Source organism: Aulostomus chinensis, chromosome 20, assembly GCF_037954235.1.
Source record: "Aulostomus chinensis isolate RoL2024-O1b breed Wild chromosome 20, RoL_Achi_v1.0, whole genome shotgun sequence".
In the NCBI taxonomy this organism is placed as follows: domain Eukaryota; kingdom Metazoa; phylum Chordata; class Actinopteri; order Syngnathiformes; family Aulostomidae; genus Aulostomus; species Aulostomus chinensis.
In genome coordinates, this window is record NC_141339.1 from 5,970,660 (window position 1) to 5,997,911 (window position 27,252).

The 27,252-nt window shown below is 39.4% G+C and overlaps 1 protein-coding gene across 1 annotated transcript; it reads left to right on the forward strand.

The window, feature by feature from the left end:
• Positions 1-761: 761 nt before the first annotated feature.
• On the forward strand, positions 762-27,080 carry znf292b (zinc finger protein 292b). The gene is made up of 8 exons (XM_086189189.1): positions 762-972; positions 3,618-3,772; positions 6,078-6,156; positions 9,606-9,741; positions 13,199-13,401; positions 15,643-15,779; positions 16,338-16,479; positions 17,732-27,080. Exons 1-8 carry the CDS (start codon positions 808-810, stop codon positions 24,491-24,493), a joined length of 7,779 nt encoding a protein of 2,592 aa, XP_086045315.1. The 5' UTR covers positions 762-807; the 3' UTR covers positions 24,494-27,080.
• Positions 27,081-27,252: the final 172 nt, after the last annotated feature.

Below are 27,252 nucleotides of genomic sequence, written 5' to 3' on the forward strand. Positions count from 1 at the left end.
GAAGCTTAGGCTGACTGCTGACCAAACTTGTCCTTTTGTGACTCAGATGGGGAAACATATTTTAAGTTCATTACTATTACATGTTGAAAATGACATTGTTCTATATTCTCCTCTCTTCTGCTCACTTCCTTGTCTGGTCTGCCCCACAATCACAACCCACAATCTCTCTCTCTCTCTGTCTCTCTCTCTGTCTCTCTCTCTCGCTCCCTCAGCCAAACTGGTCAAGGCAGATGGCCCACCCTAATTCCAGTTCTTATGAAATGTTATGCTCAAGGGCTTTTTCCTCACAAGTGACAGCAAGTCTGTTTAAATTTACATAGAGAATGTGGTCTGAACCTGCTTTGGAAATTTTCTCTGAAATAACCTCCACAATAGGTGATACAACTTTAAGTCATCCATTCTCACATTTATTTGAATTAAGTCATGCAGATTGCATATATAAATTATTATAAAATAGAAATTATTCAGAAATGTGCCTAGATGCATGCAATGTTATTAGGGCTTTGTGTTCAGTGGGATGAAGAGTAATATTACCTTTTATACAGTTCAGAAACCAATCACTCTTGGTATAGGTTGCATACACAAAACTAAACTTACCTTTTTTTCCTGTCAGATTAAAGTAGTATGGCACCTCATAACAAAATTCGCATATATATAAATCTTAACTTAATTTAATGTATTAAATTTACTGTATCCTTTTGTATTGTGTACTTTTTAAATAAAGAATATTAAAAAAAAAGTAAAAGAAAGAAAGACGCTGCGTACGTAGCTACGCGGTAGAGGTACGCGCTGGAGCTGGGTGTGAAGATGGCGGACGAAGAGGCCGAACAGGACCGTAGTCCTGAGAACAGTATTGGCGAAACGTTAAAAGAACTCAGACAGCGGTTTCAACAACTGCACGAAACCGTGGTTAAAGAAAATGGAGACTCCCCAGTCCAGTCCTCTTCTGTCTATTGCCAAGAATTCTGTAGGGTGAGTTGTTTTCCCACATATGCAGCCAACACTTAAGCTAGCTAGCATTAAGATAACGGTACGTCCCGAGTAATTTGGGGAAGCTCAGGCTTTCATGTCAAATTATGCTTGAACGGATGGTGTAGACGTCATGAGGTTGTTGCCCATTAAGTGCCACAGAAAACGATGATTTGTTGCGGTTGACCTCGATTTACTGTGATGCTAAAGCCTATACATTGCACTGCAGATGTTGCTAGCTTAGTTAGCAACGAGCGCACGGTAGCTGTATCTGCAGGGGGTAATTTCCTTATTTTATATATGATGGAGAATCACGAATGACGTTATATGTGTTAAATAATTTACTCTACACTCTTTATGTTCAATCAGTTTATTTTTTAACTCAGTACAACGCCAGTTACTAGTTGCATAGCAGCCACCCAACTCAACTGCAATTAGCTTAGCTTCTATGCTTGTAGGCTATATGCGCGTGCACGTGATAATAATAGTTCCACTGATTAGCTCGTCGATCAGCACAATGAGTCGTTCCTGCTTCATAACGGTTGTGTTGAAGTCAGTGGACAAGAGATCAACAGTCTGACATAAATAACAATGTTTTGTGGATAAAAGTGTGATTACAGCAGAGAAGCATGATAAGAATTCGTATCGTTGTCTCGCGGTGTATTTCGTGTGTCTACGTGCTGAATCAAACGCACGCACTTGCAGTGCTAGCACGTCGTTTTCTACAGCATTTTTTAGCAAATCCTTGGCGTCACAGTAGAAACGGAAACAAACTGTGACGGGAAGTTAATCGTTAAATGTTTACTCAATTGCATGTCTGACTGTGTCGTGATCACATAAGTGTTCAAGGAGGGTGCGTTCGCAATAACAGCTTGACACCCATTGCATTAATATCACGTTGTTGTTGAATGAAAAGTGACCACTGCAAGTGATAAACGGTGGTGTAGTAGAAATATAAATATATGGATGTTAAAACCTGCAACAAGGATGGGTCAAGATACTTAAGAGATGTATTGTAACTGCATGCTCTGAGCATCTTTGTGTCTAAACTGTCATATTCATACAATTCTTACAGAAATGACACATACCTACTATGCCATACCTAAATTAATGAATTTTTCACTGTTGGTAGTAGAGGATACAACTACAATTACAGGAGTGTTTTCACTTTTTAATCACACTACTGGCGGAGAAGAAAAAATGCATTCTAAAATGTGTCTTTGAATCTGCTGCACCCACCTCAGTGTCAGCTTTTACCGGTTTGAATGAAGTTTGAGTGACCTGTTTCATTTTGGTTAACTTTTTTAGAAGTGTTACCAGGACCTCCTTTGCAGTTTTGTTTATTTTGGGATAAAGATATAATTAAAAGCATTTCAACAATGTTTTTTTGTTGTAGTTTGGATTATTCTTAATTTTTATACAAAGCTTTAGGGTTTTTATTATTACTGCAAAGGTTTATAGTTATCAGTTCTCTGTGATTAATCTGTATGTAAGGATGCATCAATCCAATTTATCAGGCCTGACAAATTGGATTGATGCATCCTTAAATTAAAAGTTTGTTTTTACCTCAAATCAAAGTGTTTGAGGGATACTGAACATAGGGCTGAATTAAGAGGGCTGGCATTGTATTGGGTGATGCGCTTCCAGTTGAACTTTTTTTTTTTTTTTTGGCAGTTCTGTTGTTTGTAGTTGGTAGTAAGTAAGCGCCATTAGCTTCAAGTTTAATGAATGTGGTTGGCTCTTTTCTGCATTCTTGACTCACAAAGAACTGACCCAGGTGAGAATAAAAACAAAGGCATCCTGCAGGACAATCACTGCCCTGTAGAAATTATGGAAAAGGGGATCTGGAATGTCAGTCAGCACTCTCTCACCATATTAGACAATTAAACAATATCAGACTTTAGAAATTTTGGTTTGGATCAGAGATCTACACCTCAAGCTATCTGAGAAAAAGTGTTGGGAAACACTTTAACTTCGTTCTGATTTTGGCAAGAAAATGGCACAAGACTGTGACAAAATTGTGTGCAAAATAAATCTTTATTGACGGTATTAAGATTAAGTTTTACCAGCTTCTATGGTTTAATCCAAATGGACTACAATCAGCAGTTATGTGTTTAGTAAATAGAAGATGATACGAGGGGGAGATAGAGGGTCAACACTCTGTCACATAGAAGCAGCAGTTACATACAGCAGTTTAAAGCTGCAAACCTGAAAATTGAGTTTTTTTTTTCATATATCTGTCATTGTTAGAACCCTGTATCCAGCCCCTTAAGTTTAGGCTCTCACCTGCACACAGATAACGGGAGGGATAAAACCACAACTTTAGCTGCTGCAGAAGACAAAAAGTTATGACAGCAATCAGTGCGGCACAGAAATAACTAATAACAATTCTAGTTTTGAAACCTAAGAATTGGATATAGTTAGAGCATGCTCACTAACAATTTACCTTTTTTTTTTAATTTTAGAAAACTTACACCTCTAAGAGATGGGTGATCAGTTTTTCACTTTCTTGTATTAGCGTCAAGGTCTTTCTCTCTTGTTGAATTAAGTCTTATTGTTTTTCTCTTTTTTAAAAATAGTTAGTGTACCAATATGGTCACTTAAAATTACTGCATCGTGAATGAATGAGTGTTGTTACTTCTGTGTAGACACTTCTGGAGTATGTGGGCCGTTGGCGGACAGAAGAAGAACCTTTGCCACTGGTGGAAGTATACATGGCCGCCCTGCTGAGTTATGCCCAGGCCTCTCCATACCTCTCCCTGCAGTGTGAAAATGTTCCCCTTGTGGTTGAGAGGCTCTCACTGTAAGTACCTTTTATAAATCTAATCATCTAAAGGATACACTGCTTTAGGAATGGGGAAAAAAATCTGTTCTGAAATGTGTAAGTGTTAAAGCTCGAGTGTATAGTTTTTTTCTTTATCTACTGCCAGTGACAGTGAACACAAAAAGTTGATTTATGCCATAGTCTACTCTATACTGTTGTGGCAGTGGATAGATTGTTTTAAGCGCATACTACACCCACAAAATGTATTGTTTCACTGTCATCCATTTAATTTTTTTTGTATTTGACACACTTTATCTAATAACTTATAAAGTCTAGAAGTGCCAGTTAATTATTTATCAAAATTCAAGTTAACAGAGAACTTGCCAAAAGTAGCCATCTCTGCTGTCCTTAGTCTGCCCATAGAGCAGGGGTTAACTCATTTCAGATCATTGGCCTCATACAGCCCAATTTGACATTAAGTGGACCACACCAGTAAAAAAATTGCATAAAAACCTATAAATGACGCCTCAGAAGTGCAAGTACATTGTGATAAAGTATCTCATTCAATGAACTACTTTCAAAACAGGTGATGAACTGCTTGAGACATATTGGGAATTAAGTGCATTTTCATCTATAGGTCTGTTTTCCTGCATTCAGTCAGTCTAATTATAGATTTGCTTATAGATTATAAAATTCTAGATTACAATTTCCCAGTGATGCATAGCCACAAAACACTTGCAGTATAAGGAAGCTAGAAAATGGCAGTATTTTAAACACTTCTTCATTTATCAAACTAGCAATTTTCCCTCATCCAGAAAACCTTTTACTTTTCCATGCATTTCAAATTCTGTGTCGTAATGCTGGCATAATCACACCACAGTAACTCAAGTAGAACTATTGATGTGAAAGCTAAATTATCCCCTGTTTTACAATGCTTTAAAAATATAGTAAGGTTTCACCAACCAATAATGTTTTGCAATGGACTCGTCCTGTTAACCAAATTTGACCCTTTGTAGGGCTGGTCCTTCCAGCGAATTGTACTTTTGACATCCCTGCTGTAGAGCGTGTCCCAAATGTGTTTTCCTGATCATGCAGGAATGTTGCCACATAGAAAAATTCAATGTTCTATAAAATACAAAGAGATTTACGTCACATGGGATTGAGCTTGACTGTAGGAGAGAGTCACTATATTGGAATTTTTTTTTTTTTTTTAATCTGGGGTGCTGTCATTTTACAGCTTATTTTGTCCTTTTGTATCCTTATATTTATATTTTCTGTATGAAAACAAGTGATTTTGTACATGCTGAAAAACACATGAAAACAGTGTAAATTTGTTAAATATTTTCAAAACATTTACAAATGTTAATAATCACCAATTGAAAGAAGAACTTGACCAAAGCTGTGCCGATGTTTATATTGTCCTGTGGACTAATCTAGAAATATTTTGAGAATGGGTGATATCTGCCAATATTGATGATTTACTATATGATTCACTTTTCAAAAAAATAATTATTCTCCAAGGACTGCCCTCAGAAAACATATAGCGGGCTTAAAATTCATTACAGAGAGATTCAGACACTTCAGTCATCAAGATTGCACAAAAAGAACATGTTACCTCAACCAAGGAGTTCATCTAATTGGTACATTTTGTCTGTCTGTCTGCTACTAGGATTATGCAAAAACTACCAGGTTAGTTTTCACTTAACTGTTGAAAGGGAGCAGCGTGGGCCAAGAAAGAAGCCATTAAATATTGGTCAGATCATTTACCATGGAGAAATGTTGCATTCTTTGGGTCATATGAAATTCATTCAAATTATGCTCCAGATGTATTATTTTTCTGCCTAATTTTATATTCCTGATTTCCTGTGAGTTTATGATACAAGCACTATTTGTCTTAATTATATGGTGGATGAGTAAATCTTTGGAAGTATTCAAAAATATTCACACATGAAGAAATAGATCAAAATTTATATGCTACAGGCCACTCCCTTTTCCTCTGTTGAAATTTGTTGGTACATGAATTTGGCATATTTTAAAATTGGCAAGCAAAACTAAATTCTGTAGGTACAGCTCTCGCTTTGGGTCAGTTGGATCGGCTGGTTCGTGACAAGTGGCTACGACTAAAGTAGTTGAATAGATTGCTTTGCTGTCCTACTTGTTTATGCTTTTTGAACAGGTATTTTGATAACTTTAAATGGTCACAGTGTTGTCGTTGAGTTGAGTGTAATTGAGTAAAATTTTAGTTTTGACTTCACCTTTGTTAAGTCAATCAAAGTCTTGGCTCTTTGGTTTATATGCAGACTAAGATCTATGTCATGTTTTTGTTCATTTATTTGTTGCACAGGAGTTTTGTGGAGCTTTTGCTCTCCCTGAAAGACGATGTTCCAGATGGCTTATGGAAGGAGTTCAAGATATGTGTCCAGGTAAAGCAAAGAGTTCTGATTAGATAAATTTGTTTTTATATTAAATGGTGCATACAGACCAGAATGTTGTTGGACCTGCAGAACCCAAGGCTGCTTAAAAGTTTGTGTTAAGTCAAACTTTCCTCATTAATTTCTTCTGTACAATGGTCCCTGAAGCAGCAACGTAATCAGGGGTGAATAAAGCAACCAATAAAGGAGTTTTAATGATATTTGTATCATGTCAAGCCTAAAAGAACATTGTCAACAGAAAAATTCAGAATTTTCAAGATTGGCTGCGTCATTGTGCTGTTTCCTGTATACAGTCTGTCAGAATATTCAATATATCAAATTTATAATAATCATCTTAGGCAATCTTTACTGATTAAGAAAAAAAAAACACAACCTTAATAGCTGTCTGGCTGCTCTAAATGAATACACGCTGTTGGATGCGTTTGTCTCTAGAGTGGTGTGTTTTTGAGTTTAAAGGTCTTTTAAATATTCATTTGTATGCTCTCATTTTGGACCAGTTTATATTTGTTCACTCACTTTAGTTTGTGGACTTGGCTTCTACTTAAGGTGCTGTATGTTAATAGAACTTTATTACTTTATTATTTTTTTTTTATTTCTAATGATATGGGAAGATCATTTTGGGCAACATTTTTTTTTTTTCTAGTCTCTGCAATAATTTCTAGTTAATGTTTAGCGCACTACAGTTGACACAGTTTAATGAAATAGAAAGCTTCTTTGTATGACCCTGTTTTTTTTGTTTTTTTTGTTTTTCTTTTTTGCCATTTGCACAACCATATTAATTGATTTTAAAAGAATAGGCAACAAAACCTTCTTCAGACTCTTGTTTCACTCTCAGTGAATCCCTCTCTCAGGTTGCTCAGATTTTTCCCTGTTAAAAGGGTTTTCTATGAGTTTTTTTCTCAGCCATGAGGGTCTAAGGGCAGAGGATGTTGTTATGATGCCATGTAAAGCCCTTTGAGACAAACTGTTTGTGAAAATGGGCTATACAAACAAAATTGCCTTGCCTTACCTCTGTGCCCAGAGACATGTTAGCTTTCAATCTACCATATTTTTCGGACTATAAAGTGCACCGGATTATAAGGCGCATTAAGCGAAACAAAACAGTCATATAAGTCAAACTTTATTCAACTCATTCTCAATAACTCAACATTGTTCAGTTGTAACACATAAAATACAAAACAATACACTCACTTTTTCAGTTCATTCATCTTTCACAAATCCATCAAATTCTTCATCTTCAGTGTCTGAGTTGAACAGTTGGGCAATTTCGGCATCAAGTGTGCCCATATCCCTCTTGTCATTATCCGAGCACAGTATGTATTACTCTGCGAGGCTCCTGACTACGGTAGCCATAATGCTCTGACAATCCATCAAGTGGTGCGGCTTCATAGCCTACCAAAGTTGTACTAAAACATTTTGACAGATTTTTGAGCGCCGTGTACCACATAAAATCAGTTCGAGGTCAGTAAGCACAACCAGAATTAATACATAAGGTGCACCGGATTTCAAGGCGCTCTGTCGATTTTTGAGAAAAGTAAAAGATTTTAAGTGCGCCTTATAGTCCGAAAATATGGTAGTTGTGCAAGGTTAACCTTCTTTTGTTATCTGAGAATAAAACTTTACTTTGGCCTTCAGTTACTGTTCGTAACTAATAATTTCAGCAGTGTCTCTATTTCATGAAGACTGTCAACTGGAGGCTGTTAATTTTTTTTTATAATATTCCAAGCAACAGTCTTAATTTCCTTATATTTTTTGTGAACATCGTTAGTTTTGGGGTCCCTTAAATTATAGATTTTACGACCAGCTTGTTGTTTTTCATTAATATATAAGCTAATAATTTTGTGTACCTGCTAACAAATTCATGACACTGTAAGTGTAAACATTTTTTTTGGCGGGGGGGGGGGGGTTTAAAGAGTGTATATCTCTTCAAATTTTTTTCCCCTTCATTTCCATCTTGACCTTAGAATCTAATGTTTCTTTATATTGAGACTCTTATTTTTTTTAATTCAGCTTTTAGGGTTTAGATTTTTTTGTTTGGTTGTCATTTCTGGAGGAGAGATGTCTATCTCATTTTATGTCATGGAAAATTTGCAGTTTGACCAATCAAATATAATAATAAGACTTTAGAAGCCTTACGCAACATGACATTGGCTAGACAAAAAAATGAATGGCGAGCTGACTGACCCCCTTTTGTCAGAGAGATCCCCCTAACAAGGGTGCCCATTAAACTCACTTTTATTTTATTCTCCATTTTGGAGAAAAGTCCATGGTGTCCTTTAAGCAGTTTTTGAGACCATAGTCTGCTTGAATTTCAGAAATATGTACCTAGGTGATCCAGAAAAGCTTAACTGTACAAAGCAGGATAAGTAAGTGTTAAAAGTGCTTAGTGGCATGTAAAAATGCTTTAAGCAGGAAATGGCATAAGAAGTATTTGCCAACCATAAATGAATAAATGGATTGATTTAGTTCACAATATATACCGAATGAAAAGGTTTACATTTAAATTGAGTCCTAAGATAGATATCTTTCAGAAAAATTGTTCAAAATGGCTGATCCATATATTTATCGACCATGAGATCGATAAATATAAGGGTCAGGTCGATTGTCTAACAGTGATATACTTCTGTTAAAGACTTGAGACTAAAGCTCCTCCCCCAACTGGAATTCTGATAATACACCCATCTTTCTTTAAGAATCGTATTTAGAGTTGTTAAAACCAATGGTAACCAAAAGCTAAAGCTATTCACCCCATGAAACCTAATGAAAACAACACTTAACATTTTGGGAAATACTCTTATTTGCCATCCTCCTCTCATATGAAGACATTTTCATTCAGGAGCTGACACGCCAGCTCAGCACAACCAATAGTACTGGATGGCTCCACCAGTTTAGTGGCATAAAAAGTCATGAATGCACTTTTCTCTAAAATAGTCTTTTCCTTCATTAATAGAACAAGGCCTGTATATGATATTCAATATGAAATTTAGAATGGCGGATATTGTGATTTCAGTATTAGATACATTGCCGGAACTACTTTCTAGATTTGGTATTGTGATTTGACACATAACCTTGAAACAAAATGTATGTTGATGACTAGAAGAGCATCTGGAGAATTGCTGATGCTACAAAAATCAAGATTTTGTCTCTTTCAACCACAATACACAAAACCACAGATTGTGGAAGCTGAGCAGGCAAAACAGATATGTAACTTAACCTGTCCACTCCCATTTATTGCATTAAGCCAACTAGCACTCAGCCACTGCCGGTGGGTCTCCACTCCTTCATATAATCAGAGGGAAGGGTCTTGTCTGGCTCTGGCAAATAGGCTAATTTCCCAAAAGGATTGAGGGGGGCTTAAGATTTTTGGGGTATAGCATAAACCTACTGATGTTTTCTGGATTTTGTGTGCACCGGTGACATTGTCTATCTGTTGTGTTAAGTTTGCCCATAGCAAGCTACAGGAGAATGGAATCACTCAGCTGTCTCAGCTCTCCGTTTTGGGCCAGTATGATGGTGTCTGGACCAACAGCATCTTACAAGGCCTCATGTCCAGTGAGAAGCTACAGACAGAATACGGTGAGTTTCTGAACCGATTTTCAGAGATGCTTTTGTGTTATCTCAAGCAAAGGGATCGTGATGGAGCAAATCGGATTATAACCTTATACTCTTTGCGTCACCACATGATAGATCCTCATCAGCCCACTTTACATTATTAATAATTTAATCTCCAGAAAACGATTGGCCGTGCGCTCATTCTCCTGGACGGTGGATTTCTTTCGAGACTTTTGCTGTTGCTGGCGATGAAGACAGAAAGGTAGGGGAGCTGTTTCCAGTGATAGGAGGGAGAGAGAGACATGTAGTCTCCCTTAGGTAGTTAGGCGGGGAATTCGTTGGAAGTGGGCCGAGACACTGCTTTCTGCATCGGACCAGCGCGCTCGCCGGTGCACTGCAAAGGCACTTGCTTAGCTGATCCTTGCAGAATCACATGGCCTCCAGCTCTGACCCCAGCTGGGCTACGTCTTGTCAGCTGTACCACTTTAGTGGCATTTCACAGCCCATAATTCTCTGTTGTCACTCACCTTTATCCTAAGATTCTTCTACATTCATATTATTTATTAAATAATGATGAAGTGATATTTTGGTAGCGTGTGATATCTGTCATTTTTCACCCTCCTATAGTACCTAAGTTAAAGGCTCACTCCTCCTGGAGAAACATTCTTAATCCAACTGTCATACAAAAAACAAACATCTGAAAATGAGTAACAAGTTCTGCTTTTAAAACTGCATGTTCTGGGTTTTTCTGTTTCAGTACTCCTTAGAGACTAATTACTGAGCCACTTCTGAAAACACATGAGCTCATAGTATTCAGGAACACACACAATGGACACTTTACAAACTTACTTGTGCAGCAAATTTGACTTGACTTGTTGTCAGGCAGCTCCATTTCCAGAGATCAATTTCACAAATTGCCAGAAATATACCATAATTATCATAAACCTGGGTAGCATTCTCATACAGTTACCAATTTTGTGAGGATGTGGAGTTGTGTGAATCCTGCAAATACAGAAAAATGCCGTTGGCACTTTCCAGAATAAACCCCCGTATGATTTTATTTATGAGAATGACTAACTCTCACATTAGTCATGCTGACCAAGAAACTGAGACAAACCTGTGCTAGGTGTAAAATTTAGACATAGAATGTAGGATACATTTATCATAATAAAGAAGATTTACTTAACAGGCACCTTCATATTTAAAGACATTTTGCAGAAGCTTGACATATTTGTTGATGTTAAGCAGTCTATCAGGTATTACAGTCCCTGACAAAAGAATTGTCGCTTATCCAAGTTGTAGGAACAACAAATAATTACTTGACTTGTAGTTGATCAATTGACTTCGTGAATGGCTTAAATGAAAGGCAAAGGCCTCTAGATTATGCTTATTATACCAATATAAAGTTGTGTATCATTCATTGAGTTTTATCATTTAATAAGGACAGAAAGGTCAGATTTTGCTCAGACAAAAGTCTTATCACATTCGGTAGAAATACCTTATACCTTATTTTTAATATATAAACTAAAATAACATCAAATCATAAAGTTATGGTGCCTTGGTAAAAAGAATTGGTATCATGTATGACTCCCATTGGAGGATTGGATTCATGCGTCCCGGCAATGACTCAAATAACTTATTGATTAAGTAATCTGGAATTGCAAAGAAAGCAGTCTTGTAGGACTCCCAGAGTCCATCAAGATTCTTTGGTTTCATAATCCAAGCCTCCTCCTTCATCGTACCACAGACATGATAAATAATGTCCACATCTGGTGACTGGGCAGGCTAATCCTGGAGCACCTTGACCCTCTTCGCTTTCAGGAACTTTGATGTGGATGCTTAAGTATGAGAAGCCATCCTTCTAAATAATTTGCCCTCTCTAGTGGTTTGGTATGTAATGGGCAGCAAGAATTTCTTGATAGTTCGGACTACTAATGGTACCATCCACTTTGCAGATCTCATGCACATCCCCATACTGGATGTAACCCCAAACCGTGATTTTTCCTCCACCAAACTTGTGTGTTTTCTGGGTGAATCTTTGGTCTATTCGGGTTTTAACAGGTCTTTTGCAGTATTTGCGGCAATTGGGATGCTGTTAAACTTTTACAGTGTCCATCCTGTCTGCAAGCTGTGGGCCTTGGCAAATGCAACATATTTGTTTTTTGTTTTGTTTTTTGTTATCTTCTGTTTAATGCTGGTTTGAGAGCACGAATTCAGCCATGGAGACCACTGCGTGAGAGAATTTGACTGTTAACTGTTATTGTAGATACAGGGGTTTCTGGTGACCAGTTCTCGTGTAGCTCTGCTGCAGTTGAAAAAGGGCTGGCCCTGAACTGCTGAAGCAACAAATGGTACTCTCGAACAGTTGTCTTTTGGGGTCTGCCTGACCTGGGGCTTGTCATGAATGTCACCAGTTTCTTCAAATCTTTCTTTATCCTCTCCACTTGACATTTGGATACATTGAAGATGTCTGCCACCTCAGCAGCAGACTTGGTCTTCAGGCTCTTGATGATCAGTACTTGGTCTGTGTTCTTTAGCATGCTGTAAGAGGTCTAATTGCACTTCACATGAAGGTCTGGTGTGTTGGAGTTCTTTTTGTACACACCAGGGAATGTGTTAAGGTATTTGTCACAAGTGGATCTCTAATCGATGATTGGTTGAATCATTTAAGGACACAATTAGACTTTTGTCCTTGCAAAAACGATGTTATGGGCTTTACCAAGCTGCGAACATCAGGACACTTTGTGAAAGTTACATTTTGCACCAAGTTATTAATGTGAAAGCCCTTCACATTAAAATGCACCGTTTAGTGTCACAACTGATTGATAAGAAATAAAGTTATATGCTATTTACCATGTTACTTTCTCCTTATGTGACAAGACTTCTATCAATGACTATTTACTTGTATATAATTGCATACGTTTGTGGCTTCAACGCGTATGTGATTAGTCATCAAATCTAAGAAATTGGCTTCCTATTTACACACAAAACTTGTATACTGTAGAAATGAGATTTAGCAAGACTTTATAACAATACTAGATGACAGACATTGTCTATGGACATGCTATGACTTCCACACTTAACCACTAGATGCTGCTTACCACTCAACCCTGAGGTTTACTGGAGAAACCTACAACACCAACCACAGTACACTGTATGATAAGATTGGTTGGTCCCATTGAAATTAAAAAAGGTGCTTCTAAGATAGCATGTGGCAATATGGATCAATATTAAGATATTGCATCAGTTATATTGTGTCATTGATGAGTGATTTGATGTATTGATGCAGATCGACTGTATCGTGACAACCAAAAGACAGTGCAGTAACGCATTATGATCTGAATTTTTAACCAAGCTGCAAGATTATTTTTTTAACAAGTCACATGGATGCTTTTTTTGGAAGTTAATTGTGTTAAGTGTTTCTATCCAAGTCCTTGACGACTGTCCACCTTCGCTCAAAAGTTTTCCCTCTGGTTTTCAGTTGAGGAGTTCTTGCTCCATGAGGGACGGGTCCTATTGGAGATGAGAGTGAAGCAGCTCATGAAGGACAATCAACTGGAGAGGGCGGCGCTTGTGGCAAAGACATGCTCGGAGTTTCCTACCTTCCAAGAGAAGGCAACTTTCAAGCAGATGCACCTTGTCTGCCTCTGTGCTACCTCAGAACAGGATCATCTAATGAATGAGGTAAGTCTAGCTACCTTTAAGCAGGGTACACACATGGAAAGACTTGGTTTGGGGCTGTGTAAACATTCTCAAATCAGTTCAATGTGAAGCCAAGGCCCCCATGCTTCAAATGGTTTGTGGTCACCACTCTTCACTGAAATCACTGTAAAAGGCTGATAGACAGTCCAGCATCAACCAAAGTTAGCTGCAGCACTTGTTTCCTACAGACATAATGTGTCCCCTTTTATCCACCCATCTGTTTGCATCCCCGCCTGTTTGTTTAGTTTACATTTGTGCGCAGAAGGGGGGTGGCGGCGGCGGCATAGTCATGTGAGCCAACATCCCTTATGTACCGTATTTTCCTCACTATAAGGTGCACTTAAAAGCCTTTAATTTTCTCAAAAACCGACAGTGCGCCTTATAATCCGATGCGCCTTATATATGGATCAATATTGGTTAATTATGGCTACTGTAGTCAAGGGGACTTCCAGTCCCACACCTCTTGTGCGTGTATAAAGACCCCAAAATGTCGACTTTCAAGAGACACTCTTACGACGCAGAGTTCAAACACAAGGCTATCAGTCACACAGCTACCGGTACGTACGGTACTGTATTGTGAATGCACCAACTTGTTTTGGGAGTGAACGGAGTTGTCAGAACGTTGGTTTGTATTCTATTAATAAAGTTTGACTGACTGACTGTTTTGTTGACATTCCCTTTAGCGCAGCTCCATCTAGTAGATGCATAACGCAACCCCAGCCACGGCAGTAGTTTCTATTCTATGCGCCTTATAATGCAGTGCGCTCTATATATGAAAACTGTTTTAAAATAGGTCATTCATTGAAGGTGCGTTTTATAATCCGATGCGCCTTATAGTGCGGAAAATACGGTACTTAAGTCAGAGTCCTACATTGAGTTGCAAACAGCTTGAAATCTTCCTTGAAGAAAACCTTACTTATAGGTGTTTCTTTTGCCACCATCTGTGTTCGCCTTCCGTTCATCCAGAAAGCCTTTCCTGTTTTCTAAACTTTGTCCTGTAATTATATTTTCATCCACAAGATGGCAGGATCCCCTCAATCAGTTAATACAGTCCACCACGATTGACTCATTTTGAGCCATTTCTGCTATTTATAAAGAAAATCGGATGAGGAATGATGAAAGCTTTTGGCAGGTCTTGACAATTATCCCTCTCTAGGAGCACATGTGTTCATAACATAAAAAATTCCAGAGCACATGGAAAAAATATAGGGTCTAATCTGAATTTAGGAATTTGTGTATTTTCACCTAGTAAATGAACATTTGGAGATATTAACAAGCAAACCAGTATCATTTATATGTACAGAATACACTCAGCAGATCTGATCCACTAGTGATTGGCACAGATCAAGGCACATCTAAATACCAGGTGTGCACAGGGCCTATGTTGATTTGATTGTTTTACTTGATGACCATGTTTACTTGGAGTGTGTACTCACACTGTCCTTTTCTGTCTGTTTGTGGAAATTTGTGCATGGTGTTTATATTTTGAAAATTGACCGGAGTTGCTAGGTCTTTACTGTGATGACTTCCTGTCTGGCTAGATCTGCCCGGTGCAGGCTGACATGCCGCCGTCAAAATAGTCCCACAGCGTATTCTCCACAGAGCACTCAGCCACTCGTATTCTCCACAGCGCACTCAGCCACTTCTGGGATGTGCCCGAAATGTACCGTGGTGCTTCTGGTGGAATCACAAGCAGGGTCCAGAAAAGGCAAACAGCTCCAACTGCTATAGTGTGGCCTCAAAACAGCTGTGCCTAGTTGCTGAATTTTCTTGTCACATGTGCTCTTAAATGGACTCAATTTTATATAACGCTTTTCTACCTTAGCGGCACTCAAAGCGCTTTACAGTGTCTTTTTTTCACCCATTCACACACACACTCACACACTGATGGTGGAGGCTGCCATACAAGGCGGCAACCAACTCATCAAGAGCAATTATGGGTTCAGTGTCTTGCTCAAGGACACTTTGACATGGTCACCGGGGTCGAGGATCGAACCAGCGACCCTTCTGTTGCTAGATGGCCACTCTACCCCTGAGCCGTGCTGCCCACATTTCTTAAGTAGAAATTGTATTTGTACACATCTATTTTTAGAGACTAATGTGGAAGACATTCTCACACTCTCAAGTCCTTTGTAGGTGTTTTCTAATGTTGATTTATTTTGATATTAATACTTGTTTCCCATGATAAATAGTAACCACTGAACTTGGCATGTCTTTGTACAGCTTGCAAAGGAGGACTGCCGTGAGGCATTAGAGATGATCTGCAACCTTGAGTCAGATGGTGATGAGAGTGCAGCTTTCAGCCTATGCTCAGGGTTCCTGACCCGACAGCTTCTCCAAGGAGATACATACTGTGCTTGGTAAGAAAGCTCAAGCAAGTGAATAACTTGGGATAGCAGGGAACTGAGCGGCTGAGAAAATCATTGCACTGTCCTCAATGAACTCAAATCTCCTCTGATGTTATTGGTAGACTAAACTGTAATTTTCAGTACATAATGGGCTGTCACTTTTTTTAAATAGTTGAATGCATTTGTCCCCCTCCCATAACTGTAATGTAATAATGATGCATAATTAAAACATGTCTATCATTCACTTGTTGTGACGGGGAAGTGATATTTAGTTTAAAATATTGGACAAATTTGGAGTTGTTGCGGTCACTCAACCTTTACATGGGTAGTACGACTGGAACCTGTAGAAAAGTTTGCCTGAAGCCCTTGTATTATCAGTGTCTTTTGGGCCTTTGATCACAGTGCTTGGTGTAAATGTGTGTATTTGACCATCCATTGCATGATAGAGAAACTCATTTTTCATTTGGTTTGACCCTATGTGTATGTTATTTATAAAAGAATGATAATTAAAAGGCAGATGTTGCACGCCAGCGATGGATAAATATGGGCAATTCCTTTTCTTTAAAACAGGGAGCTCACTCTGTTCTGGAGCAAGCTGCTGAAGCGTTTAGAGCCATCAGAGCAGGCCTTCCTCGACAAATGTCGCCAGATGTCCTTACTTTCTAAAACGGTGTACCACATCCTATTCCTCATCAAAGTCATCCAGTCAGAGGTCAGTAAACTTTCATTGTCAAAGTGCTGAAAAAGTTACTGTCAGTCTTAAACCCTAAAATTTACAATACAATCTAGTCACAGGTACTAAATTTGAAAGGTGCTTTCACAGTACTTTTTTCATGGTTATTAGCGGCCTTGGCAAGCCTGAACTCATCTTAAATTTGTTTCCTAAGATCAAAAATCCAAACATTAACTTATGCAGTCTCATGCAGTGTTATTGACTTATTTCTGGATATGTGTTCTGAGAGAGAAGCTGATTTTGTCCACAAAATTCTCCTTTGAAAAGTAATGACCCTACAGATTAGTCCCAGAAAACTGGATCGTAGAATTTGACAAACTTGAGGCTGACCACGAGCAATCTTGGATGTGAGAACATTTTCAGTTTTCATAATCGCTCAGTTGATTATGGGAAAAGTACTGCTGTGAACATCTGCCAGTAGCCATATAACTTTGTGCAGGGTTTGACACTTACCCAAAGTTTATGGGCATCCAAGTTTAATGATTCTGAGCACATAAAGAACTTAATTCAGGAACTTCAAGGTCATTTACATACTTCCAAATAAAAAGCAGTAGGCACACATATCTGCAAGTCTATGAAAAATGTAATAACTACGTTGTGTTGGAGCCCACACAACATAGTTATTATATTTTCTATATCATTTTTCTGCTTTATGCAGGACTTAATACCACATTTCTCCTCATTCATTTCTTGCTCTCTGAGTGGCATGACTCTAGTGTATCACTCAAATTAAACAAGCATTCCCCTGACATCCTATGTTTCTGGTTAGCATTTCCTCAAGTGTTGGCAGAAAGTGAAGATTTAACATCTCGTCACTAAGTATTCATAAACCACAACTGTGAGTTTAATCTAGGTTTTAGAGTGAGGTCAGTGATGGAAAATCTGGTAAACAGCTGTGGAATAAAGAGACGTAACACCTGCAATTTCAAGCATAAAAGGAAGCATAAACATTTGAAAAACTCAATGAGTCCATGTGCAACAGCTAACAGAAGCCTAGCAGAGGTTTTTACAAGCTAAAATCAGCGTGAGCAATCACACCGACCACTGAACACTGAGTTTGCAGCAAAATAGGGCTGATGTCTTCCAGAGGGAAAGTTACCTTCACTAATGAGTAATAATGATATTGGGAATATTTTCTAATGAGTATATTTTTTTGTTTGTGAAAATCTTAAAGCAGTTTGGTTTTCTTCTGACAGTTTTACCACTTATATAATTCTTTTCTTTTTCATAGATTGACAGCGTTGGGTTGCCTGTATGCATTGAAATGTGTATAAGGGCCCTGCAAATGGAATCAAATGATGGAAGCACCAAGGCAACTGTATGCAAAACTATTTCTTGTTTGCTTCCCACTGACCTGGAAGTCAAGCAGGCCTGCCAGTTGACACAGTTCTTACTCGAGCCTACTGTGGATTCCTACTACGCCGTGGAGGCTCTCTATAATGAACCAGATCAAAAACTAGAGGAGGAGAATATGCCCGTTTCCAACTCACTTCGCTGCGAGCTACTACTGGTTTTCAAAACCCAGTGGCCTTTTGATCCAGAATTCTGGGACTGGAAAACTCTAAAGCGACAATGTCTAGCACTAATGGGTGAAGAGGCTTCTATAGTGTCGTCCATTGATTTGCTTAATGACACTGAGGACCCTGAAGAAGAGGTGGACTTCTTCAGTAAAGATCTCCCAGAGCACTTAGTCAGTGGCACCTATGAAGTAAATGACGGGGACAAGAAAAAGAAAAACAGAGAAATGAAAAAACTGAGAGAAAAAGGCTTTGTATCAGCTCGCTTCAGAAACTGGCAAGCATATATGCAGTACTGTGTGCTGTGTGACAAAGAGTTTCTTGGCCACAGGATCGTACGCCATGCACAGACCCACTTTAGTGGTGGGGAATACAGTTGCCCAATATGTGCTCAAACTTTTACCTCAAAAGACACTTTGCTTCCCCATGTAACATCTCATGTTAAAGAATCATGCAAGGAAAGACTCACTGCATTAAAGACAAACAAGCAGTTGGCTAATCCGAAAACAATGGCCCCTGTTATAGCAGCGTTAAAGTCCAAGACTGAAAATAAACTTAATGAAAATAGTGCTTCCCCCCAATATACAGGGGGGTTGAGTCATAATGACCAGACCCAAGGGACAAGGTGCAAGACAGAAAATTGTGAGGACAATGTTTGCCCTGTTGGAAAATGCAGAAGGAGCTTCAAATATTTCAAAAATCTCATTGCACATGTTAAATCTCATGGGGACAACAATGAAGCTATGACATTTCTGGAAATGCAAAGGAAAAAGGTTGTTTGCCAGTACTGCCGCCGCCACTTTGTCAATGTCACACATCTTAATGATCATTTGCAGATCCACTGCGGTGTGAAGCCTTACATATGCATACAATTAAATTGTAAGGCAAGCTTCTTGTCCAACTCTGAGCTACTTGTGCACAGAAAAACACACCCTGTTTTTAAGGCTCGATGCCTATTTCCAAATTGTGGGAGGATTTTCAATGAAGCTTTTAAACTTTATGACCATGAAGCACAACATTATAAAACATTCACTTGTAAAGTCATGGATTGTGGAAAGGTATTCCACACACAACAGCAGCTGGATATGCACCAGGAGAAGCATTCCACTCGACAAGAGGCCCAATCCTCTGAACAGACCAAACACAATATGCAGCCTGGCCCATCACTGATTGAACAAATGCTCTCCAGTAACACTCCCCTCAAGCAAGGAAATTACCAAGAAAACCTTAACACTGAAAATGCTGTAAAACCAGATCATGGAAGGATGCCAGAGTCTATTGAGAGTTTGCTGAAATCTTCGCAGTCAACTGTGGAACATACGAGACAATATAGTGTCAAACATGAACCTCAGAATCTGCCTGTGTTAACCAGTCAGCCACAGAGTTCAAATCACTCTGTTATTCAGCCTGTGAATTCCCACCTGTCACAATTGAATGGATGCAGAGACGGTTCAGGGGGTCATTCTTTCGACTACATGAGACCAACCCAACAGAGTCAACTTGTACCTCCATTTGAAGCTGATTTTGAGAGCCTGTCACATAGCTGTAACACAGATTCCTTACAAGGCCAACCACAAATGTTCCCGAGTAGTGTCAATACTGGATCTATGAATTTCAACTCTGACTGCAACCTAACATTGCCAGCACAGCGAGGGTCAGTGTGTAGTAGAAACCAGTTACCAGTAGCACCAACCCATAATGCTGGAGAACCTGCAATGTCACAACCACTGCCCCCAACTCTAGCCCCTCAGCCAATAACTGGAATCAGACCGGAGAACTCTGTGTCATCCTCAACCAGCTCAGGCCCCCCTGCAGGACAGAGAGAGCGATTTCACTGTGCATTTGAAACATGTACAAGGACTTACAGCTCCTATAAAAATGTTACAAAGCACATGAAAGCTGCTCACCCAGATTTCTATGAACAATGGAAACTTGCCCAAACTAAAATTAGGATAAGCTATGCTCCAGCACCAAGAACACCTACTGGAAATCCCTGTTTGGCTGTTTCAACCCAGACCCAGCAAGATAACAGATTACCAGTTCATGGAGTTCAGAGACAAAATGTTATCCAATCACCCTCTTACAGTAACATGGGCTCAAGCTCCAACTATTCTACCATGCCCTCCCATTCCTCATTGCCTCACAGCCAGAATTCTTCACTTCTAATGGAAAATGTTTTAAATCAAATTGTTCTTTCTCAGCTAGGTAGAGATCCAAATCTAATAAATACACCATCCCAAGTTGCATGTGGGCTAAATTGGCACTCAGTTCCTGGACATAATCAAATTGAAAACTGCAGCTCTACTCAAGTTCATCCATCTAGCATGCAGAGATTGCCACAAGCTAATTCTTCCAGTGCAGCTCTTCCACCCAGTGTACCATCATGCTCTATGACTGGGTCAATGGTCAACAGTCAAACTCAGTCCTTAGAGTCAACACTCATGGAAAATAGGTCCCAGTCAGTTTTGCCCCCATACATTGACAGTGCAAAGGAAGTGTTACAACAAGCGGAAAAGCTACTTCACCCATATACACCCCAAGTGCTAAGCAAACCAGAAAAAACAGACTTGGTGCGAAATCACGGGCAGTCCAATTTTGAGTCCAATCAGCCCAAAAGCATCAACCAACCTCAAAATGGCCCAATCATCTGTGACAGTCCAGAAGATCTGAAGCGAGCAAAAAGGAACAAAAGGGTGAAATGGCCAGCAATTGTTAGGGATGGCAAGTTTGTTTGTCGGCGCTGTTTTAGACAGTTTGATAGTCCCAAATCCCTTGGAGGCCATTTATCCAAACGTTCAGTATGCAAACCATTTGAAGAATCAGAGATGAACACTGAGCTGCCAATTTCATTTCTTGACCTCCTCAATTCAGAACAAACTGTTGGCACCACTCAGCTACCGTTGTCATATAGTCCTCCTGCAGTATATCAGGAGAAGCCTCATCAGTCAATAACGAGTGGTTCACCAGCTGCTAAAAATGTTCCCACTCCAAATTATCCACCAGATAATTTGCCAGCATATGAGAAAGGTGAGTCAAATGAGGACATTCTTAGACAAATAATGGCTGAATCCAATATGACTGACCTTTTTGTGCACACACCTACTCCTCAGTCATTTTTCCAAAACCCTGGTGTTTCCTATGGAGCTGCTGAACGTTTGCCAGAAAATTCGGTCATACAGCATACTGAAAATGTCCAGCTGAAGCGGGAGGACAATACATATAGTTCAGCCCCTTATCCACAACCTAGTGTTGATACATTTACAACAAGTGAATTCCCTGACCCGCTTCTTTCTCAGCTCCTCACAGAAACCCCTTCCACTGCCACTCGTTGCAGTATTCCCTCAAACCACATGACTCCAAGGGAAATCCTCAGTGAAGGGTATCACTCTGAGTCAACCAGGCAGACACCAGATACAGATTCAAATCTGTTGAAGCGAACACTGTTACCTGATAGTCAGCTTAGCCCAGCAACAAGCGGCAAGCAGTCTGAAATGGAAAGGAAGACTTCAGAGCAGGATATTAAAAGGAGACTGAGGGAACAGATTTTAGCTGCTGATTGCCATCGTAGGAACAGCTTTTTTCACCCTGGCAGAATTGACCCAAACGCAAGTTCGAAGAGGTCTATATCTTTTTCCCCAGTTTTCACTCCTGAAAATTTGGGACTTAATCATATGTCACATGATTCAAAGACTGATTCAGCCAGTAAAGGACAAGAAAACTTTGGATTTATTCGTGGATCTTCTGATGACATTGAACATCTACTGAGTACACAGAGTTTTACTTGTTTCAGAGAGACCCCTGCCCCACAGCAAGAGGTACTAAGCCCAACAGGCACTGTGGCAAATGATGCGGATCCTGAGCCCTCTCAGTTGTCAGCAAGCCAGCTACAGTGGATGATAGATATTCAAAGTGCATTTGAAAGACTTGATTTAGTTAGAGAAATGACTGATCAAATGTCATCCTCCATGAAACAAATTGGAACCAATATGAACACCCAAACTGGATCAGAAAAAAATGATTTGAGTAGCAAACTACTTCCAACCTTTGTCAAACCATTTGCTTGTGAGATGGAGAACTGCACATTTAGCTCCATATCAAGTGATTCACTTTGGAAACATCTGTCCAAAACTCACAACTACACACTTGACATGGTGAATGTTGTCAAAAAAAGATATGGCCAATATGCTCCTTACAAGTGTCAAAAATGTAGTAAAAGGTACACTCGCAATTCAAACCTTCGCACCCACTATCTGTCATTTCACAAATTAACTGCAAAGGAAATCACAGATCTGGATACAAAGCGCAGACTGGCTAAAGTTGCTGTTAGCACTGCTGTTCAAAAGCAGCCTGCAGATACAAACCAGGCTCCAGAAACCACAATAGCTCCTCATTCATCAATGGAGAGCACAACCCACCTGTATTCACTCCACAATGAAGTAAAACAAGACTACCAGTCATTTGTACCATGTCCTAACATGGGTACTCATCAAAAATTGGAAGAAAATCGTTCAGCTGTAATATCTCCCTTGCCCAAGCCAGCTTTGCCTCAACCAGTACAGGCTCAGACCTCCGGGCCAGCCTTTACATTGGAATGTGCAACAATGCCAAGTGGGCAGTGGTCACATGGACAGCAAAGAAACCCAGCTGAGGTTTCACCTCAACACACAAGTACTCAACAATTTGAAGACCGTTTGTCTAAAGTGTCCCCTTCTCCTCTCACACAGGCTTTCTCTGGTCCGTCTGTGGCTAATGGGCCTCATTCTCTTGACAAACACCCTAGTAACAATAGGCAGGATGTTGTAAAGCCATGCATAGACATGACCAAGAAGACAAAAGAGAAGAAGCACAAATCTGGTTCTGCCTTGAGTCCATACAAACCATATCGCTGTGTTCATCAAGGCTGTGTGGCAGCCTTTGCCATCCAGCACAATCTGATCCTTCATTATAGGGCTGTTCACCAGTCAGCTCTGTCAGCACTGGAGGTAAATAAAGATCAAGAACAGAGTGAGGGACCAGATGAAGTGATGGACCATGATGATGAGGGGCCTGAGGCCGAGCTGCCTCAAATTTCTGAATTCAGATGCCAAGTCAAAGACTGCTCCCGGTTTTTCCAAGAAGTTCCCAGCCTTTTGCAGCATTATTTTCAGCTCCATGAGTTCAGTCTTGAGAAAGTTGGTGCACTCTTATCTGGCATCATGCTCGGCAAGTTTGCCTGTGGCCACCAAGGATGCACTGCAACCTTCACTGCTTTCTGGAAATACGTTGGACATGTGAAAGAATGGCATAAAGATTTAAAGCTAGAAAACCCTGAGCAATTAAATGGCTCATTCAAATGTGAGAAGGAAGGCTGTGACCGCTGGTATACTACAAAGTCAAATATGCTCAGACATGCTATGAAAAAGCATCAGGAGTTGTACCAGCCCAAACTTAAAAATCAACAGATAAAAGATGATGGGATAAAACAGAACTCTAAGCCTTCTTTGCATTACCAAATTAGCAAGACAAGTAATGGGAAAGAAAACATCGAGAGCAATAAAAAAGTCCTACAGAGGAGAGGTGACACAAAGAGAGTTGGCAGGGCAAAGACCAATCACTGGACTAAATATGGAAAACCCTCCTTGAAATCTAAAGTGGAGGCATCTGCAATGTGCACTAAAAATTTTCCTCTGCAATACCCCTGTATGATAAAAGGTTGTGAGTCAGTCATGAAATCAGAGAAAAACATTTTAAAACATTACATGGGGCATGGACTCTCAGAAAAGTACCTGGAACAGCAGAGGAGTTGCTTCATATTCTGCAAAAAATTCCCCAGGCAGAAGTGTCGCTCCATCCGGAGTGATGATTCCAAATCAGACAATGCATCAGACCTGTCAGACACAGAAGCCCCACCAGACAATAATGTGGATGGAAGTGAAAATGGATACTCAAAGCCTGTCCTACGCAAAAGGACCGCAGCAGGGAGCCCCACTGCGTTCGACAGCAAACTATCAAACGATGAAAGCTCTGACAGCTCTGTGGTGTTGAAACGTAAGCGAGGACGGCCACGCAAACTGATTGAGAAAATAGTAAAACGTAAAAAAGTACCCCGTACCACTAAGACTGAACTTGTTTACAACAAGGAGGATGAATCTGACTCTTCTTGCCCTGCAGTATTGCAGGAGGAGATAAGCGAGCAGAGTGCTCCACTGGCTTCCTTCAAGCCCATGGGATTTGAAATGTCTTTCTTGAAATTCCTCGAACAGTCTAATAAATCCCAAAATCCCTTGTCAAAGAAGATTTGTGTGTCAGACATGTGGAGGAAAACAACCAGTATGAACCCCAAAGACACCTGTGTCAGGTTCAGTAACCATCAGAAACTGAAATCACTTTGTAAGGTTAAAATAATCATCGACAAGGCCTTCTCAGGTGTCAGTGACCTTATGTTGAAACAGCTCCAGGACATGCGGCCCATAGTGGTGTTGGATAAAAGAGTCTAACTTGTCTTGTGTTGTTGTTTTTGTTCATAAGCAGAATCTCAGGACTAATCTGCTGCAGACTGGTGCCCCACTTTTGTTTTCTTTACATACCCCTTATATTTAAAAAAAAAAAAAAAAGTTTAGAAATATTTGTTGATATTGTCCGTAAGATCTGTCTTTTTTTTTTTCTTAATAGTGTATAGCATGTTTTTATTTATGCAATACACATTCAAAAATTTAACACAAAAAGGTGAAAATTGAAATATGACATCAGCTTCTGGTGTCTTCATTATCCCTGTGGGACTTGCAGATAAATGGACTTTTGAAATGGATTGTGTTGTGCGTAGTTTGTGATTTGAAGATGTTGATTACTGTGTGTTGTGTATATAGTTTTAAATCACCCGCTGCCACCAGCAGTCTTACTATTATTAAATGACCAGATTTTTTTTTACAATCACTTCGACCTGTTTTGCTTTGATTACAGTGCAGTTTTAAGTTGTGGTGGTTCTGAACTAGGAAATGGGATTTCGGTTTTAAAAGCTTCTACTACCATGTTAAAACTTGAGGCTCTCAAAGTCCTCACGACAATAGCGAGCATCACTTGGTCACAGTTAAAAAAAACTAAAACATGGTGGGACATAAGAGGCATAGGAACATTCATTGAACCCACAAATAAATTGGTTGAAGATATTTTAATGTTTTGTTCTATGGCATACAATTTGTCAGTAAACACGAGAATTTCAAAAGTATGTTTTTTTTTTAAAGAGTTGTTGACAAATAGCAAAAAAAAGCGTCAGTAACAGAGAGGATCTCGTCTGTTTAAATGGCTGGGGACTTAACACATATGTGCTGTCGGTCAAAACAAACACTTCAGTGTCGGGGCTCCAGAACTGTTCCTTGTTTGCAATGTGACCCAGGAGGCACCACCTGGAAGCCAACAGATAATCGTTCCTCCATGAAGCACATGACACTTTCACTTGCCAGTGGCGCAATCTCACAATTACATCAGAAGGGAGATCCTTTGAATCTCTTCTCTATCAGTCTGTTGCCTGGATCTGCTCTCTCCACTCATCCCTTTGTCCTGTCTCCACACTTTGTGTTTCCATAGTCACCATGGCAGCCTGATGGTTTCCACTTGAGCAGCTGGTGCCTGGTGTTAACTATGGATTTTTGTAAATGCTACATAAAGACATTGAGTAGCTAAACTTACAGTGAACCACAAAAGAGTGTAACAGGTTCACTAATGTTGAGTAAGCACAAAGTCTAAGAATATTACCAGTATACATGATTAATGGTTAAAAAAAAGAAACAGGCTGAGTGACCCTCGTGCGCAGGATTGGGCTGAACTTTTCCTCTTGCAAGCTGTCTAACAAGAAATAATTTGTGCCTTTCAAAAAGAATGGGAAATTTGGCCTTTACTCCTTAAGAGTAAAGTATGAGAACTTTTTAGAATAAAAATTGCTTCCATTCAGTGATAATGACCTGCTGCTCTTCCTGTGCTAGATTATTTATGTCAACATATTGATAAATGTTTTGAATATTTGTCATTCATGTAAATTTGGACACTTAAGGTCCCCAAAAGTGCAAACATCATTGTGGATATCAGTCACAGCAGTATTCCTTAAACCTTTATGATATTCAAACTCTCTTTAATTGCTGCATTTTACAGGAATTTTGGGGTCCAGAGATAATTTTAGAGGATCGTTTCAAGGGATCTCAGAAAAGTGAAGAAGAGCATAATTTCATTGTTATTTCAACCTGAAAGCCTCTCATGCACATGTAAATGCAAGAAACCTGACCCAGCATCATTCATCCGTATTTTACCATAAATTTCTTGGACATTCTCTCTAGGTATAGGGGTTCCTATGGATCAAAATCAGTCAGTGGGCATCTACACCTTAATATGAGAAAATGGGATCCAGTTAATGAAGACGCTATGTTAGTATACTTAACACTGCGGTCATGTTGATGAGTAGTGAGCAGAGGAAATAAAACAATAAATGTAAGGAAGTAAAAAGCCTGCCTTTCACTCTGACCAGAGAAGTAACCTGGAACATGACATTCCAGCTCCAGAAACATTTAGGAACACAAGATCCCCTCCAGGCATATTTTAAGAAAAATAATTATTCTGCTTAGAACAAAGTTTTCAGGATATGTACATTTGCATTGTTAAAAAGAAATCAGAATATTTGAATATGCAAATGTTGACATTTATATTCGTGTAGACAAGTTGTTTCCTCCTATTTATCAGTGTTTGCATTGAAGATTCCACCTCACAGTTGTAGAATACTGGCTGGACGAGTGATGTCACATGCTTGTAATCACATACTTTTCTCAATGAATAGATACAAATAAAAACACATTTGAACATCAAATGCTTCACATACATCATTCTGTACTGTAAAGCTGAAACATTCAAAGTGCGGAGGTATATTTTGAGTGAGGGAGTTTAAATCAAACGTCTTATTCTGAGACAGACTTTGCTTTACTCAATGCAATCACCACAGCCAGGTGATTGTATAATGTACAAATACAACGTGCTTCACATGTCATTGTCTGGAACCAAACTGAACAATAAAAGAAAAAAGGAGCCGCATCGGGTCAGCGTGAGGACCTACATGACCTTAAGCTACATGCATTATTCATTGTAGGTGTCATGTGATCAGTCATCAAAGTTGCATGTGTCAGTCCAGGTGAGTGAAGAGGGGAATAAAATGTTAGTAGTGGATATATATATATATATATATATATAAAGAATATAACAAGTTTTATTCTGACAG